Source organism: Aulonocara sp. 'chitande type north' Nkhata Bay, linkage group LG22 (genome assembly GCF_057382095.1).
Source record: "Aulonocara sp. 'chitande type north' Nkhata Bay isolate Kocher_YH1m ecotype deep benthic linkage group LG22, A_spYH_male_GT1.1, whole genome shotgun sequence".
Taxonomy (NCBI): Eukaryota; Metazoa; Chordata; class Actinopteri; order Cichliformes; family Cichlidae; genus Aulonocara; species Aulonocara sp. 'chitande type north' Nkhata Bay.
In genome coordinates, this window is record NC_141364.1 from 26,234,531 (window position 1) to 26,251,323 (window position 16,793).

The 16,793-nt window shown below is 42.8% G+C and overlaps 1 protein-coding gene across 9 annotated transcripts in view; it reads right to left on the minus strand.

The window, feature by feature from the left end:
• The window catches only part of fhod3a (formin homology 2 domain containing 3a), a 70,338-nt gene that overhangs the window by 11,541 nt on the left and 42,004 nt on the right, over positions 1-16,793 (minus strand). For 3 of the 9 annotated variants that reach the window (XM_086280756.1, XM_086280754.1, XM_086280759.1), the window contains 14 exons: positions 15,921-16,026; positions 14,857-14,951; positions 13,551-13,662; positions 13,342-13,436; positions 12,883-13,026; positions 10,356-10,591; positions 10,167-10,193; positions 8,897-9,013; positions 8,278-8,709; positions 7,303-7,362; positions 6,186-6,320; positions 5,820-5,870; positions 2,096-2,319; positions 25-336 (listed from right to left, as the gene is read on the minus strand). In XM_086280756.1, the coding sequence (XP_086136882.1) occupies positions 25-336; positions 2,096-2,319; positions 5,820-5,870; positions 6,186-6,320; positions 7,303-7,362; positions 8,278-8,709; positions 8,897-9,013; positions 10,167-10,193; positions 10,356-10,591; positions 12,883-13,026; positions 13,342-13,436; positions 13,551-13,662; positions 14,857-14,951; positions 15,921-16,026 (2,146 nt within the window). The remainder of the gene's footprint in view (positions 1-24; positions 337-2,095; positions 2,320-5,819; positions 5,871-6,185; positions 6,321-7,302; positions 7,363-8,277; positions 8,710-8,896; positions 9,014-10,166; positions 10,194-10,355; positions 10,592-12,882; positions 13,027-13,341; positions 13,437-13,550; positions 13,663-14,856; positions 14,952-15,920; positions 16,027-16,793) is intronic. The other 6 variants (XM_086280755.1, XM_086280757.1, XM_086280758.1 and 3 more) reach the window with 6 other exon arrangements.

The following is a 16,793-nucleotide window of genomic DNA, read 5'->3' on the forward strand; positions in this document are numbered from 1 at the left end:
CCACTTTTTCCTTTTAAAACCCACCGCTCTCATTGCTGCCCCTCTCCTCTCTTTCCAGAGTGCTGCTGGCGGAGGAGATGCTGGAGGCTGAGCAGTTGTCCTTTTCATTTACTTCCTCATTCTGCCGTTCCTTGTCGCTCAGGATGCCACTGTCCTCCTCTGCCTCCTCTCTCTCCTTCTCTGGTTCCTCTGCCTGTTCCTCAACTTCTTCCTCTTCCCTTTCTGCTGTCACTTCCTCCTCTATTTCCACATCTTTCCGTCCTTCCTCTTCCTCAGCAGTGGCTTCTGCCTCTTTCTCCTCTGCGTCTACGCTGGCACTAAAGTTGTTGGCTTCTTCTGTCACAAAAACATCAGAGTTATTTACAGAGTTATTTACCTCCTCTCATGTTTTTTTACAACTTCCATTGAAGTTCAGTCACACAGAAACATACTGTATGGCACTACATGTGACATATCTATGACAAAATACTGTTTGAAAGATGTATTTTAAAGGCACCTGTGTTGCTCGTGACAAGAAAAGCAAAAACACAGAATGTAAATAATACAGCACATACACAAAGCCAGGCTGTGGCAGGACCAGGATATGAGCAGGAAATGAAGAATTAAGTTCCTGTTTACACCGAAACACACACGTGTACACGGTAGACACCCATAACTCAACAGCACAGTCCACGCACTGAGACCGGCAGGGTTAGAATAACACGGCAGCGCGAGGCCTCAAACACCAGCCTGTGTGAGCGACACAACTTCAGTTTGCGTGCACTCCCAAAACGAGGCTGTTTCCTTGCATGGATGTTTTGGCACGGCACATTCAAAAACGTCTTTCAAAAGTTCATTTCACCCCTTCACCCATATCCCCTCACTCTTTTCCAAAAGTATCCTCTCCTCTTACTACTTTCCACAATCTGTCTCCCTCTTGCTGCTTCTTTTCCCTCGCGTCTGTATGTTAATTTAAATGGTGAGCTGCAAAGTAAAAACCATGCAAGGTTGAGAATAAGTGCCGTAGGCCCCTCAGATAGGAACTGAACAGGACATCCTGTGTTTTTAACTATTAGTTTTCAAAGTATTTGCCAGCAGCACTGGACACCTTTCACACATCATTGCAACCGTCTGTACACACAGTCTATGGTTACAGGTAACATTAAAACTGTTACTAACATTAAAATAAATCCATATTAATCTTGGCAACTGTCTGACAAGCACCACGCAGACACAAGAAACTAGCTTTTTAGTTAGAACTGAATCAGGTGACCACAAAACCTTCTTTAGTTACACTGCAATAGGCCTAGGCTGCGTTGGACTTCCCATGATTCACTGGGTGTTTCTACTTCACTCATTTTTTTCCCCTCTGTGTTTATACACCATTATGCATTTAATCATTAGTTGTTATTAATATTTGCCTCTCTTCCACAGTGTGATTTCTGTGGAAGTGGACCCTCCCCTCGGGAACAGCTAGTCATGACAGATGGCTTCCTGCTAAAAAGTAGTTTTTCCCTCCCACTGTCGCCAAAGTGCTTGTTCACAGGGGGTTGTCTCATTGTTCGTTTTTTTTTTCTGTATCGTTTTAAGGTCTTTCCTTTACAATATAAAGCAGCTCTAGGCAATAAAATGAACTGAATTGAAGGCTGTTTTTTTTCTCTTTTGGTACGTTGCACTCGGTACTGGGAAGCGGATGCTCCCAACCTTGATCCCGTTAACGCCTAAAACTTTACATGTATCATAGTAGATCCATGTTGCCTTTGCATGCACTAAGGAGCTGTAACTCAATTTATGTTTGAAATCTTGCAGAAAGCAATGGCATTTTCAATTCAGTTTTATTGATATAGTGCGAAATCACAACAACAGTTGCCCCAAGGTGCATTATATAGTAAGGTAAAGACTGTAAAATAGTAGGTAGGTATGAACCTAAACATTGCTCTGATATTGTTGTGTGCAGGATCCATACCAGTCTGCGGTAGCAGTAATATTTTAGAATACATATCGGTGCCAACTGGCTACAGTTTTGTAACAAGAGACGATTATATCTCCTAATAATCAATCATCCACGTCCTCATTGACAGATCGATGCATCGAACATGATTCTCAGCAATCCTACCAGTCTCAGGTGGAGTGCAGGGAACGGCAGTTGGGGTCTCTGCTTCAAGCTCAGCCTCTGCGTCCTCCTGGGAGGCGAAGGAAGACGGCGTGCTGCTGCGTGATGATGACGGAGGCCAGGCTTCCGAGGGTTCAAAGTTCAGGTCGACGGCAGGTTGATTCCTCGACACCCTTACGCGCTCCCTCTCGTACTCTTCCGCTGCCAGACGTTCCACGTTCTTATACCTGAAAGAGGAAGAGAGGAAAAGGATGGATGTAAAAAACAAGAAAAAAACAGAGAGAGCTTTAGACAATGTCTGTCTCGGCTCTCACAGCAGCGCCATTCTCAGTGTTAGTCTTTGCCAAATCACCCCAAACTAAACCACTTGTCACTGCTCTCTGCCAAAGTACCTGAGTTCATTAAAAAAATACAAAAAAACCCAAACTCCCACCCGGCCTTTTTTCCCCTCTGCAGCTGCCATGCCACTTTACCTCTTCAGAATTTAATCCCACCTCTCTCCTCTACCTCGCCCCATTAATCGTTCACAAAGCGTTCGGTGCGTTCATCACTCATTTCCTGCAGCACAACGGTTCACTGTCTTGCTCCCCACTAGCCTCTTGTCCTCTCTATCCAAATGCTCAGCTTTCAGCAGCAGTTGAAACATGCAGCAACAGGGAGGTTAAAGAAGAGGAGGAGGAGGAGGAGGGGGGAGTGCAAGGAGAAGGACAGGAGAGAAGAATGAGAGAGATGCGGAGAAGTTAATGTTAGTTTGGCTGCTCTAAAGGCTAAACATCAGAAGTGAATCAGAGTAAACCTGTTCAACATGTGCCTCCATCAGCTCTGCTCTCAGGTCCATTTCCCCTCCCCCTCTCTCTCCTCTTCTCCTCTTCCTCCCTTTCTCCTCCTACCAAATGTTGCCATTCTGCGAGCCAGAATGGAGATTTATGGGCATTGATTCAACCTTCTCTCTCTCTCTCTCTTTATAACTCCTCCTCTTTCCCACCGAACCACGAATGTGTGGAGCTTCTGTTCAGGGTTCATTAGCATCAGTCCACTTCAGAGGTCTGAAGAAAGAAGATACTAGCATGTGTTGGTTTGCATTTGCACGCTGGAGTGAGTGAGCTGAATGTACACGAGGTGCCCGAACCAACAGGCAAACTCATAAAAGCTCCAGTTGTTTATGCCAACAAATCACTTTTAAATAAACTGTATCCATCTTTAAAGGGGGACCTGCTCATTTCCAACTCTGGGCCTTTACTGGAGCAGATTTACACAACAATTAGTTTAAAATAATCCTTATGTTATGCTGGGCCACGTTGAAGCCCCACAGTACATCGTCTGTCTGGAAAAAGCTGTTGTAGCTTTTTTTAAACCATTCTTTTCTACTGATTGGCTGCCCCTCACAGCTCAAAGACTTAACAGCAGGTGGGTGGGGCTTTTACTTACACCCAGAGCTGTGCACCTGACATGACCATATTAGGGATATCTGTGCTCCCCAATATAAAGACATAGAAAACAAAAACAGAATGTGAGCATTTAGAGTGCTTGAAGCCTGAGCTTGTTTAGAAAAGCACTTAGCCTAACTCTATAATAACTCACACACGCATTGTTCTTGTTCCCTATGTTACCTGACTTATCTGCAGTCATCTATGACTGTCACCTGTATTATTTAAACTGTGTTTCTGTTAAAAAATATATTCTCTAAAAAACGTACGCACAAGAGCTTAAAGTGCTCTTTAACAAAGTTTTTTGTTATCAGTGCTATAGCTAATCATAATGCGATCATTATTGTATATTTGTATTTTAGCTACCAAACTAATTTTTTCTTTGTTTTGATGTTAAAATGTTGCCGATATTTTAATTTCAATTAAAACAAAAAACAAAAAACAGTCCAAACATAATATGTGCAAGAAATTTATTTAAAGATGATCTACTCGACTAAGTTGTGCTTTTCAGGTGTGTGTTTATGTTGCTTTTTTTTTTTTATTCTGCCAGTTTTCATCATGTTTTAGAAAAATAAAGACATAATGTTTCTACAGACAGTTTTGGAAACAGGGAATCGGACCACCAGAGCCTCCACTTCTGACCTCCACACAATCCACTATGCACTGGACCCCTGCAGCCCTTCCTGCATGTGGTTGTGCCCACAGGAAGGTGGGCCCATGTTGGTCTTTCAGGCTGCACCAGGCCTCAGTCACTGGGTGGTCTCCCTCGAGCAACTCACACACCCACCCATCCTTAAACCCTCTAATCAGTATACAGGGTGGGCCATTTATATGGATACACCGTAATAACATGGGAATGGTTGGTGATACCATTCAAGTTACATTGAAACCAAGCACACCATTGTTTTTCTTGTGACATTACCAATAAGTTTGATGTGTCACATGGCCCTCTTCATATTGAAAAAACAAAAGTTGTATCCAAGATGGCCGACTTCTAAATGGCCACCATGGTCACCACCCATCTTGAGGAGTTTGCCCCCTCACATATACTAATGTGTCCCAAACAGGACTTTAATATCACCAACCATTCCCATCTTATTAGGGTGTATCCATATAAATGGCCCACCCTGTACATTAAGGAAATGCTAGCAAAAGAAAAAAGAATGAAAAAAAGAAAAAATTCAAAAGGATGTTTTTATTTTTATGGTTTCTATGAAATAAACGTAGTTAAATACAGGCTTATTTGTTTGTCCAGAAGCAGGTGTAATAGTATAATTATTTTAACCATATCGCTCTATTCGCTCATTTTAATTGCATCAATTTGGTGTAAACTGACTCTTTTAGATGAGCTGAGGTATGTTGTTGTTGCTCTGTCTGTTGTCTGTTATTAAAGCCATTGGATTTTATGCACGTCCTTCGTGACCAGGTGTTCCAGTGCTGTTTGGCAGCTAAACGCTAAGCTGGGGAATTTAAAAAAAAAAAGGTCATGTTTTTTCTGATGACCATGACACCGTAAATAAATCAGAGTGAAGTCGTGGATAAATCTCCCACATGTTCACTCAGCAGCTCATCTGCAGCTCTGGCTTCTGTCTGTCTCTGCCTTATTTCTTCTGTTCATAGTTGAATCCAACCTTTACCTTTTTTTTTCGCTCTGTCTTATTGACTCTGTGTGCTATTGCATTAACTGAGCTTTAAATGGAGAGTGAAACAAGCCTGGGGTAAAAAGAAAAGCAATAGTGCTCGGCACACACTCTCAGAGAGTGGAGAAGATGAAGAAGAACAATAAGAAGGCGCAAATGTCAGTGATGACCAGCGTAGAGGATATGGCATTTACCCAGCTGTCATCAGCCCTTATTATATGATCGTGACCTCCTTAACCCTTCTGAGTAAATCTCTTTCTTCCTGTGATTCCCATCTGCACACAAACACAGATTTATTAGCCTCGTGAAAATTCTTCTGGTGTGTGTGTGTGTGTGTTTGTGGCCGTGCACGTCCATTCATTGTGAGAGGCTTGACAAATCCAGGAACCTGATTTTCTCACAGCACACAGCCAAAACAATCAGGCCCTTGGCAGAGAGCCGCAGTTAAAATACAGCTTCTTAAGGAAACGAAAGGCGGACGGAGCAAAGAAAATCAGCTCAGTACTCCCCCCACCCGTCCAGCCTCTGGCAGGCAATGGTCACCTTTTAACCTGCGAACAATTACGCTATTACCGAGCTTCCCAAACCAGCGGCTCAAACATAATCCCAACTGATTCAGCGGCTCTGTGCTGTTTTGATTTAGTGTACACACACACTCACCTCTCCTCCCGCGCGAGCCGGGCCTCTTCCATTTTATCCACATAGCCGCGGCTGTGAGAGGAACAACAAACTGTTTCAAAAGGTAGCAATCATATCACGCACACTGTGCTCTGTAGATCTGTCTAACAAGTTTAACCCACAGTCCCACACCTTTGTCTTATGTATGATATGATCTATTCTTGTCAGACTGTTGAGTAATTTAGGAAATTAGGTCAACACACACACACACACACACACACACACACACACACACACACACATATGTTTTCGGTGTTTGGAAACATAATTACTCATTCTACAAACTAAAACAGCTTTTATTCATTTATTGTTCTCGCATAAAGCATTTTATGACCAAAGATGCCTCACCTGTGCTTGTTCCTCTCCTCTCTTTCTATTTTCTGTAGCCTCTCTTCTCTCTCCACACGGCGGCGCTCTCGCTCAGCTGCCAAAGATTCTTGGTGCTGGCGGTAGGACGAGGACAGAAGGCCTCCCAGAGCAGGTCTGAAGGAGCAGAGACAGAGTGAGGAAAAGGAGGTTTCTGTTAGGATGCCTGGGTCGTTGACCCAGGATGTTTGAGTTTATGTTATTATTTATACTTTCTAGTTTTTGGTTTCTTTGAGTTCCGTCTTATGGCTTATGTCTCCCCTATCACCTGCATCCCCTTGTCTAGTTCGCGTCTGTGTATCCTAAGTTCCTATATCCCCGTGTTCAGTCAGTGTTTGTGTCTGCCCTGTTCCCACGTCTCTGTTCCCTTTGTAGTGCCTGCATATGAGTCTGTGTCTTTGTTCAGTCTGTGTTATGTGTTTCCTGTTTTACTTTGAAAGTCCATGTCTGATGTTAATGTGTCTGGTTTTGCTTCCTCTTGTCTCGTTAGGCCTGATTTGCCCCAGCTGTGTTTCCCTCCTGTTACCCATTCCCTGATTGCTCCCTCTGTGTATTTAAGCCCAGTGTTTCTCTGTGTCTGGGTCGTGATCTACCGTTTATTTTGCCTGTCCACCGGTGTAAGTTTATTTTGAGTTTTTCTAGTTATGTCATGTTGCGTTCAGCATTAAAGCCTTTTTGAGTTCACGTCTGTCTCCGGAGTCTGCACCTTGGGTCCTATTCCTGACTGCACACAGCCTCACCTAACAGTTTCCTTCATTTATTGATTTTTATTTCTCTATTCCCTGTCATCCTGATTTCTGCAGCAGAGTTTTAATCTGCTGCTCTCTTCTGATAAAGCAGCCATAACACAACATACGCCCCTTACATAAGACCAGCCTCTATGTGTTTAGGTTTACCAGAGAGTTTAGTAAATCTGGAACCAACTAGCTTAGATCACATTCACTTTAGTATGTCATCGGCACGAAAACACGGTGGGGCCGCACATGCTCCGTATTTTTTACACACATGACTCTGTTCCTGTGTGTGAACCTGTTTACAGTCTGGCGGTGCGTAGTTTAAGGATGTTTCCACACCTCATGTTATTGCTGTGGCTTCTCACCTTGAGCTAGTAGGTGTACTCGGGGTACTGAGAGAGGAGTAGGACGTCAGGGCTCCGTTCCTGAGGGAGAAAAACAGGGAGAGTGACCTCTCAGGGTTGCACAACACGGCATGGACTAACTGGCGAGTGCAAAACTCGTACCCAGAAATGAATGTGACCCTAATTGCTAACTGCTGTCGTGTTTATTCTATTATGCCCCTGGAAATTTTCAGGCAAGGCGTCTGTCCTCACTAAGAGTCTGCTAAAAAGACCTTTGGCCTTGTCAAGCTATTATGCCGGAGCAGACAAGAGCTTTCTTTTTTAAGCTTACGTTATATTATTTAAGGTTCTGTTGCTGCGTGTGCAATACAAAGCAAAAAAACATCTGATTCTTGTTATCTATAACTTGATGCATGTAATTCAACTTCTGATTGGGAACACTTGATTACTCATGCAGCGTTCTCATGACAAATTTGGTACAGATTAAGTGTGAATCTTTTGGAAATCTAGTTTTAACCACAAAGAGAGAAATCTAACAGCTAATCTTTGCCTGACGGTAAAGGTAAGGAAATGCAAAGTTTCAGCAAAAAGCAAAGAGAGACTAGTGAGAAAGGGTTAAAGAAAAGAAAACAGTGGTTGTGCTGTTTTAGAAAAGAGGGGAAAGGAAATGCTACTGGGAGGCCAAGTGGGGATTGCACATTAAAAAAAAATTGCAGTGCATCGAGGTCGTGGAGGAACTAAGAAAAGACGTGAAGGAACGAAAAGTGACAATAAGAGTCGAGAAACTCAAGGTGAGATGCTGTGAGGTGAAAGAACTGAAAAGAAGGGAAGTGATGAATAACAAAAGAGATGCAAAGTGGCTCCAAACTGGTGCCTACACACACACACACAAAAAAAGCCAGAAGCAGAAGTGGAAACTGGCAAAGTAAAAAGCAGGACATCTGAAGAGAAGGAAAGCTTCTTGAATTCATTGGTGAGCTTTACTGCCCATCTGACCTGGGAGTCGTTGGTTTGGGTGACTCCTCGCTTGGCTTTCCCAGAGCCGGGGGCGACGGCTCCTCATCGAGATCGTACGAGAAGAGGTGGAAGGGCGAGTGGGGCAGGTAGGGCAGGCGGTCGGGGGAGGGGCGCGAGCTGCCACGCAACGGCGGGCTCACCTCCTTGGTAGCTGGCACAGTGACGATAGACTTTTTTCTGGCCAGCAGTGTGGCCAGGAGCGAGGGCTGTCCTGGAGGACTGTGAGTGCAGGACACAGTGGGAGAAAGGGTTGGGGTAGAGGGGGAGGAAATGCTGCTGGTGGTAGTTGTTGCTGAGGTCGGTTCACTCCAATTCCTCTGCTCTGTCTCCTTTACAGACTCCTTTCTGGACGTGATGGTGATGGACTGAAGGGTTGTTCTTTGAACAGTGGATGGAAGATGTCTAGCGGGGCTAGGAACAGAGGAATGGATCGAGAGGAATAAATGGGTAAAAGCAGAACTGAGCAGACCGGCAGGCAAATCTACAACAACATGGGCCACCAGAGCAAACCAGCTGGACAGGCAGGGACTAAAGAGACATTCGAGACCATTATGAAAGCATTATTTCATTGCTATGTTACCACTACGTCCTAAAATACCTGGAGGTGGTCTCATTAGCCCCCTCCTGCTCATCCGAATCAGACTCAGTCACAGGAGTCTCCTCTTCCTCTTCCTCCTTCTCCTCCTCAATGCTATCCTCCTCACATTCCTCCACTCTATCGAGGTGGATGGGTGGGGGGGTGGACGAATGAATACACAGACAGGTGGACGATTTGAGGTAAGGATAGGGGAGAGATGAAGTGATACATAAGAAAAGCATGCAAATAGAAATCTCCACAGAAAAAAAAGAGTGTTGGAGCAAAGGGATGGAATGGCTGAGGGGTCATGTGTGCAGAAGATGTTTAAGGCTACACTAAAAAGTCACAGTTAAGACACTCAAGGAAAACAAACAAAGACAAGGCAAGACAAGAGAAAACACACAAGAAATGAAAAGGGGAGAGATGGCAGATGAATGTTTCTGATTATACACTTCATGCCTCCAGTTAGGTGGTTTTACATGCGCATGAACACAGAACATGATAACAAGGAAAGAGGGAAAGGAATGCTGAGAGGAGAAACCGGCTGGGGGATCGCTGTCACCAAACTGCTGCGCTGTTTTATAGTGAAACCAGATGAGTCCTGTTGCAGTCAAGTCCGTCCGCGCTGCCAGGTGTTGTTCCACAAGACCACAGCCATGTGTGTGTGACGAATGGGATGGTCAATAAAACTTGGGTTTGTTTTTCTTGTGTGCGTGCATAATACGAAGCAGGATGCGGTCCCGGACGTAAACAGCTTTCACCCACTGATTAGATTCATTCAAAAATAAATCACGGGATAAAAATGTATCTTTTACAGTACAGCTGACCGCGTTTGAACCCGTTTTTCAGGATTCACAGGTATGCTCAGGTGTGCACGATTTAGCTCTTAAACCCCATTGTTTGTCTACTAATGTGACAAAAGCAGATTACATTTAATCCTTCATCTATTATTATATTCAAATCTAAAGAGGAGAAGAGGACCAATAGATGAAAGATTTGCCTTTAGTAAACAGTTAAAGTCCCATCCTGATCCCATTTTGTTGTGCTCTTACACACAGCGTTGAGAAAAGCCTGTGCTGGTTTAATATCGTGTTCGCCTCTATTAGAATTGCAAGCAAACCCCGAAGGCGTGCGCAGCTGCTGAAAACAATTATTTTTATTCCAGTGCAGCAGAAGTCTGCAGTGGGGTTTAGGTGCAGCAGGAAAACCCACGCTGTGAGTAGGGAGGACACATGGGTAGCTGTTACAGCAGGTCTGTGAGGAGCAGAGGCTCAGTGACGTTTGGACTTACATGGACTGAAGGTAACCTGACAGTGCTCTGGAGCAGAAAGCAGTAAAACAGTCAGAACTTCTCTGAAGAATGAGAACATATTAAAGAACTATCGCTTTTTTGTTTGCTTTGTCACCACACCTTTTGAGTAACCCTGCACCTAGATTTTAATAAGTGATACGTAACTGTTTTATTTTCCACCACCCTCACCTCTCGCTCACGTCCTCAGATCTGATTCCATTGAAAGGTTGGAAGCCGGCTCTCTGTGGGGACGCGGGGCTGCAGGGCGAGGCGTAACCGGATCGTCCAAGAGAAGCCCTGCGGCTCCGCCTCCTCTCCAGGCCATGTCTTTTGTCCCCGCCCCCAACACTGGCTCGCCTGCGGTCCCGGCGTACCATTGGTGGAGGCTGGCTGTCATCATCACCATCTTCATGCCGTAGGGTCGTCTGGGGAAAGACATGACAGGTTGTAAAGTGAGTGGTACTTAAAAAAAATGTTAGGGTTTAAATGAAGCAAAGTGGTCTGACCAAAATCTAAATCAAAAATTTGTAGATTTTTTGGTAAATGAAAAATGCTGGATCCTTTGGTCTAATGAGTGGAACTTGTTAGCAACACGCATTTCCAAAGCTAACATGCTGTGAGACTAAATTATGGCTTCTTATAGTTCTTGTTCTTCACTTTCTGTTTCATTTATTTATTTTTAGTTATCACCCGTGCCTTGTTTTTAGTTTTACTTCCCTCCCCTGCTTCCATGTCTAGATTGAGTGCAGCTGAGTCTTGTTACTGTTGTGTTTCCACTTCCCTGATTACCCTCGTGTATAAATAGCCCTGACATTCCCTTTACTCCTTGTCATAGCATCTGTTAACCTTCCATGCAGAGATGGGCAGTAACGCGTTACAAGTAACGCGTTACTGTAATCTGATTACTTTTTTTTCAAGTAACGAGTAAAGTAAGGGATTACTATTGCAAAATCGGTAATTAGATTACCGTTACTTTCCCGTAGGAACGCTGCGTTACTGCGTTACTAAAACTGTGATTTTTTTGCAAAAATGTCTCAGGACAGTGACGTAAGCGAGTGCGCCGTTGGTGACAACAGCTGTGTGCAGATCAACAATGGATCACATATCGATTGTGGGAGAGAGTATGAGCGTGCAGCGTTTAAAGCATGGAAGTACTGACCTTACTTTGAGTTTGATTCCATAAAAAGTGACAAAAACATTAGTGTCCGTTGTGCGTAGGAAGAAAACTTCTTTTTACAGCAATAAAACCCCTAAACTTCCAAGCAAGCACCAAGTGTGCTACAACGTAATGGGAAACTCACAGAGAAACTCGCGGATTCTTCAACTGACCGCGGCACACCTGCACCAGGGTAAACCTCCGCCTACCCCAGTCCTGCTTTACAGGTGAAAATAGAGCAACAGGACCGCTGAGTCTTTGACTTTATTTATTTTCTGCTGTGTTTTACTTGCATCTATTTGAAAGAGTGAGTGTAAACACAAAAAATATTTTATTTTATGTGCTGGAATGTGCATAAAATAGGTTTAAATGTTAAACTAATTTATTCAAGTCAGAGAATGTTGCAGATAATTACATTTTTGCTTGATGCATAAAGTTAAAAGATTAAAACTGATAAAACAAGTTAAAAAAAAGAGACTTTTCCATTTGATTACATTTTGTATGATGGATTATGCAGAAAAAGTAGAATTGGGCTGAAAGATCTATCACTTTATCACCTCTTCAGGTTGTAAATCGTCTTTTTAAAAAGTAACTAAGTAACTAAGTAATTAATTACTTTTGAAAATAAGTAATCAGTAAAGTAACAGGATTACTTTTTTGGGGAAGTAATCAGTAATTAGTTACTGATTACTTTTTTCAAGTAACTTGACCAACACTGCTTCCATGTATACTACAGCCATCTCAGTGTGTTCTTTGCTGAACTTACTCTTTAGGACTTTAGCATAAAACCAAAAATGTTTTTGTATTTGTTTATTCATTCTGCCTCCACGTCTGCATTTAGGTCCACTGTTCAACGCTGTGATTTTCAAACAATAACTGTGAAGGCACCGTTATTGCTGGAGGATGTATTTCACTAGCTGGGCCCACGTCCTCATTTTAGGTTTGACAGCGTTTTAGTAGGTGAAAAAGCTTTGACATGAAGTGAGCTGCGGTTTGTGGAAGGCCTTGAAGGAGACTGGCGATGGCTCCCGGGCCTTGCAGATCCCGATGCACTAAGTAGAAATGAAAAAGTTAAAGAATAGAGAAAAAGGAGGGAGGGTGGGGCACGTAATGAACAGCTTGCAGAACTGGGGGAACCTATATAGATTTCAACCGGAAGGAGCGTGTTTGGAGGGGTGGTCCTACTCCTGAAATTCCGACACATAATCTCCAAAGAAAGTTTTATGAGCAGCATATGCTCCCATCCAGATGACACGTTTTTATACCTTTTTTTTTTTTCACAAGACAATGCCATCCTAAGCCTAAAAGAATGAGCGTTAAGAATAATGCCACCAATTTAAATAGACAAAAACTGGACTTTGATATAAAGTTTTGCACTATTTTCAGCTATTATGTTTGGTTTAAATGACTTACAAACCATAAGATTCTGTTTTTATTTTTATATTTTACATGGCACTCTGACCTTTATTTGGGCTATTAGTACAGCATTTACAAGCTGAAAAGGGATCAGTAATAACCCATTTTCAACCGCTTTTAATGTTTTGTTTGAGTGTCTCAGACCTCATATATATTAAGCTGCTCGACCAAGTCAAGATCGGTTCCTTTCCTCCCCAGATGTCTTTGGGAAACGGTCTCCATGCCCTGCTCCTCCAGACCATCCACCATATCATAAAATGAATCCTGGTCGGGCAGTGCTGCAAGAGTCTGCAAAAAGAAAGGAGACGTCGTCAAGATGTAACCAAGGTTTAAAACGCTTTGCACATTTAAACACTAATGACTAAAACACTGCTTTGATGCACATAATCATATATTTAAGTTTTTCATTTTGGGTTTTGAAGCTGCAGGACTAAAACTTCGCAATACAGTTTATATCTACATGCAAAATGATAAAACACAAAGTCAGTCAATCAACTGATCACTTACTGGAGAAAACCAAGATGCGTTTTCCATAAAACTGAAAATGTTCTATATCCACACAAGAAAGTACTCAGCAAAGCCATAAACTATAGCTTTGCAAACCTTATTGATGAGGGTCATTGCATAGACGAGAAGCTCCGTATCCACTCCATCCTTCTCATGCAAGATCTCCATAGCATTGGACCATGGCTTGCTGCCTAGAAGTCAGTCGATTAAATTCCATTACTTCAAAAATATTATCATGCAGACAAACTACAGTATCTTTCTACTTTAAGCCCTCAGCACATGGTGGCATGTTAAGCTTTTAGTACCTCTCTTCATGTCCACAGAGGTGATGGCTTGGATCAGCAGTGGCGCGTTGGATTCTGAGTACTCCACAAACACCAGCAACAGCTTCAAAGCTGTTTTCACCACCAAACGAAACTAGGGTGGAAATATAAAGAAACTTGCATAAAGTATGGACAACTGTGTTCCTATTGCTCTCTTCATCCACTCTAAACATTTAGAATTCAAATGTTTAGCATTAGTGGCAACCAAAACATACGAGCAGATGCTATTTCATTATTTGTGTGTGTTGTGCTTGTCATCATGCTGCAGGGACATAATCTATTTATACAGTTATACTGTGAGCCTCTGTTTTAGGGATGCTGGTCTGGGGAAACTTCATAATATAAATTACATTTTACAGGATTTGGTTTAAAATTTAGGCAACGTGACATTTTGGTTAATTTTATTGTAACGGACATCATCAGGCAACTAGGAATTATGGTTTTGGTTTGGGTTAGGAAGGAATTTCATGAACTCGTTAACAAAGATGGCTGCAGATGCTGCAGAACCGTAGTTGTTCTGCTTATACTGCTTATATGATCCAGACCATGGACTCTCACATACCCATCTATGATAAAAATACAGCACTACCAAAAAATCTCAAGGAAGTAAATGCTGATCAACATACTCACTTTAGTACTGCGGCGCAATTTATCCCACCTAAGATAGTCTGATAGTATGCCAATGTCTAGGGCAAGACATGGGGCAATGTCTTGTTGGCGAGCAACTCCCTTTACTCATGGTGGGACCATCATCCTACGGGCCTGTAGTCTGCAGGAAGAGCAACAGGGGTCTAGCACATTGTTTTGAGGAAATAATCGCAGGCCAAATTCCACTAGAACTGCCCTGGATGAAAGGGAGAGTGCAGGGTGGCTACGCCTACAGCCCTGTGGTTCATCTGCTGTGAACTAGAAGATCGCTTCAAGTCGAAGAAGGGGTTTTGAATGCTTTTACTCCAGCGTTCGACACGGAAAGCGCCTCCTCTGGAGATTTTATTGCTATATGTTCTCACGCTGGCGACAACAGTGAAACCTGGGGGGTGGTAGTGTAGGGAAAACAGTCCCAGCATGAGTGTCTTGGTGCCTAGTGCACGAGGACACCACAAAACCAACAGAAGCCGCCACCCACAGCTGGAAACACACAACACAATCATTAGGGTATGTGTTTGTGTGTGTTTCTTTGGATAAACGCTAAAAATAATGTTCTGCAAACAATGGCTGGTTAACCAACGTCAGGGTGGTGTGTGTGTGTGTCCTCTGAGTTTTTTAGGATGCACGCTTGACTTGATACCTTCGAGCCAACGAGAGTGTAGAGCCACTGGATTGTCTCAGGATGGCCAATGACGCCATTCATCCCGTCCACGTAGAGCATGATCTGCCCGAGAGCTGAGGAAGAAAGGAAAAGTCAGAAAAGTATACGGAAAGATGACTGAGAACTTGTTGTAAAATAAAATAAAATAAGATGAAATAAATAAAAAAAGAACCAAAATGAATTAAATAACAGCAATAAAATCAGTTACAGTGACAGCAATGATTCTGATTATGCTGAGAAAATCAATCAGTCATGACAACGATGGCACAACCATGACTAACAGCTCCATAGAAAACCTCTGAGTGACAAACATGACTTAATTCCATTACATTGCTCTTTTTGTATTGCCATCTTATAATAATATTCAGCAGAAATAATAATAGGGTTAAAAACTCTGTTTAAAGCACTCGAAATGCAGTTTTTCTGCATTTGTTTCTCATTTTTACAATTTTATTTTTCATGCATATCTTCTAAGTAACATGTCCAAATCAGTCGTGACATGCCGTCATGACCACATGTGCCTAGACTAGCTGAGAAACACAAAGGAAAAGCTGATGCTGAATGCAGGCTATTTCAAGAGAAGTGGAACTCTGAAAAGCCCACATCTCGACAGGGTAAGGAAAGATCCTGTGTCTCCGTAATTATTGTCTTCACTTGGATGCTTCTGTCCACACGCCGGCAAAGATGTAGAGCCATAAAGACTGAGTGTTTGCTTTAAAAAGTCACTGAGCCACAGAGGCACACGACTACAGCACGGTAAATTTCTCAGAGGCCAGTCCTTTCACTGAGAACTACGGGCAAATTTTATTTTTATGTGCAGACAATTTCAGGCAATAGAATCATCAGATATCATTTGATCTTGTTTGTTAATTGTTATACAGGATTTCAAAACATGTTAAAATAAATGTCTGGCCCTTGATGTGAGTCCCATTTCACAGTGTTGCCCCAGAGAAAGATAGAATGACCCCCCTGATCTAAGCATGTAGTATATTATTGTTATTATTCTTAGCATATATCATTATGCAGCATGCAGGAGACCATACCTCTTAATATGTAGTTCTGGTAGTTTTGGTCAGCTTCTGCTCCCACCTTGATGAGACACGTCAGACCTTCAGCCATCACAAACTCATGGACCAGGTCTTTGTCATCCTGAAGGAAAATGAGCACAAATAGAGGAAGCACGGGATAACCAGAACCGAGCTCGTAATTTCGTGGATGCAGTTAATGCATTTTCTTGTGTTGCCACTTGATGTCAGTGATGTGGAGGTTTAAGATTTAAGTTGACACAACACAGATTTTCAAACCCTCCTCTGGGATCAGACCAGCTGGTATGCACACTCACACTTGTCAGCAGACATGGTTTTTTACAGTTTTCTGCTTTTTATGTGTCATTTCTTAAAGAAACAAAAACACCTTCATGTGCACCGTTAAAGCTCCAGGTTCAGGCATCCTCTGAGGAGAAGGTGGTAGGAAATAAGCATGGAGCTTGCATGGAGGGTTTTTTATGCAGTGTTTAGTTGCAAAAAAAGGGCCACTTTTAATAGCTTGAATGCTGCACTTTTTTGAACAATCTGGAAGTTTGCACAGTGCTGCTCCGTTTGCTGAATCACTGTCTTTTTACGTACGGAGTGCTTCTGTTCTGTTTGTGCTGCAGAGCTCTTCTTTTTTTTAAAGTGGCTAACTCTTCTCCACTTAAAATAAAAGATTCCCACACAAATTTCAATGCAAACACACACACACGCGCTCACATGCACACACAAAGACAGAGAGAGAAACGCCACGTTGATGGAGATCCTGTCATCACAGAAGCACACAGTGGCCACAATAACCGACTGTATTCTGCAACAATGTACTCACGGTAATTGCATTGAAAAATGTGTGTGTGTGTGTGTGTGTTTGTGTGTGTGTGTGAGAGA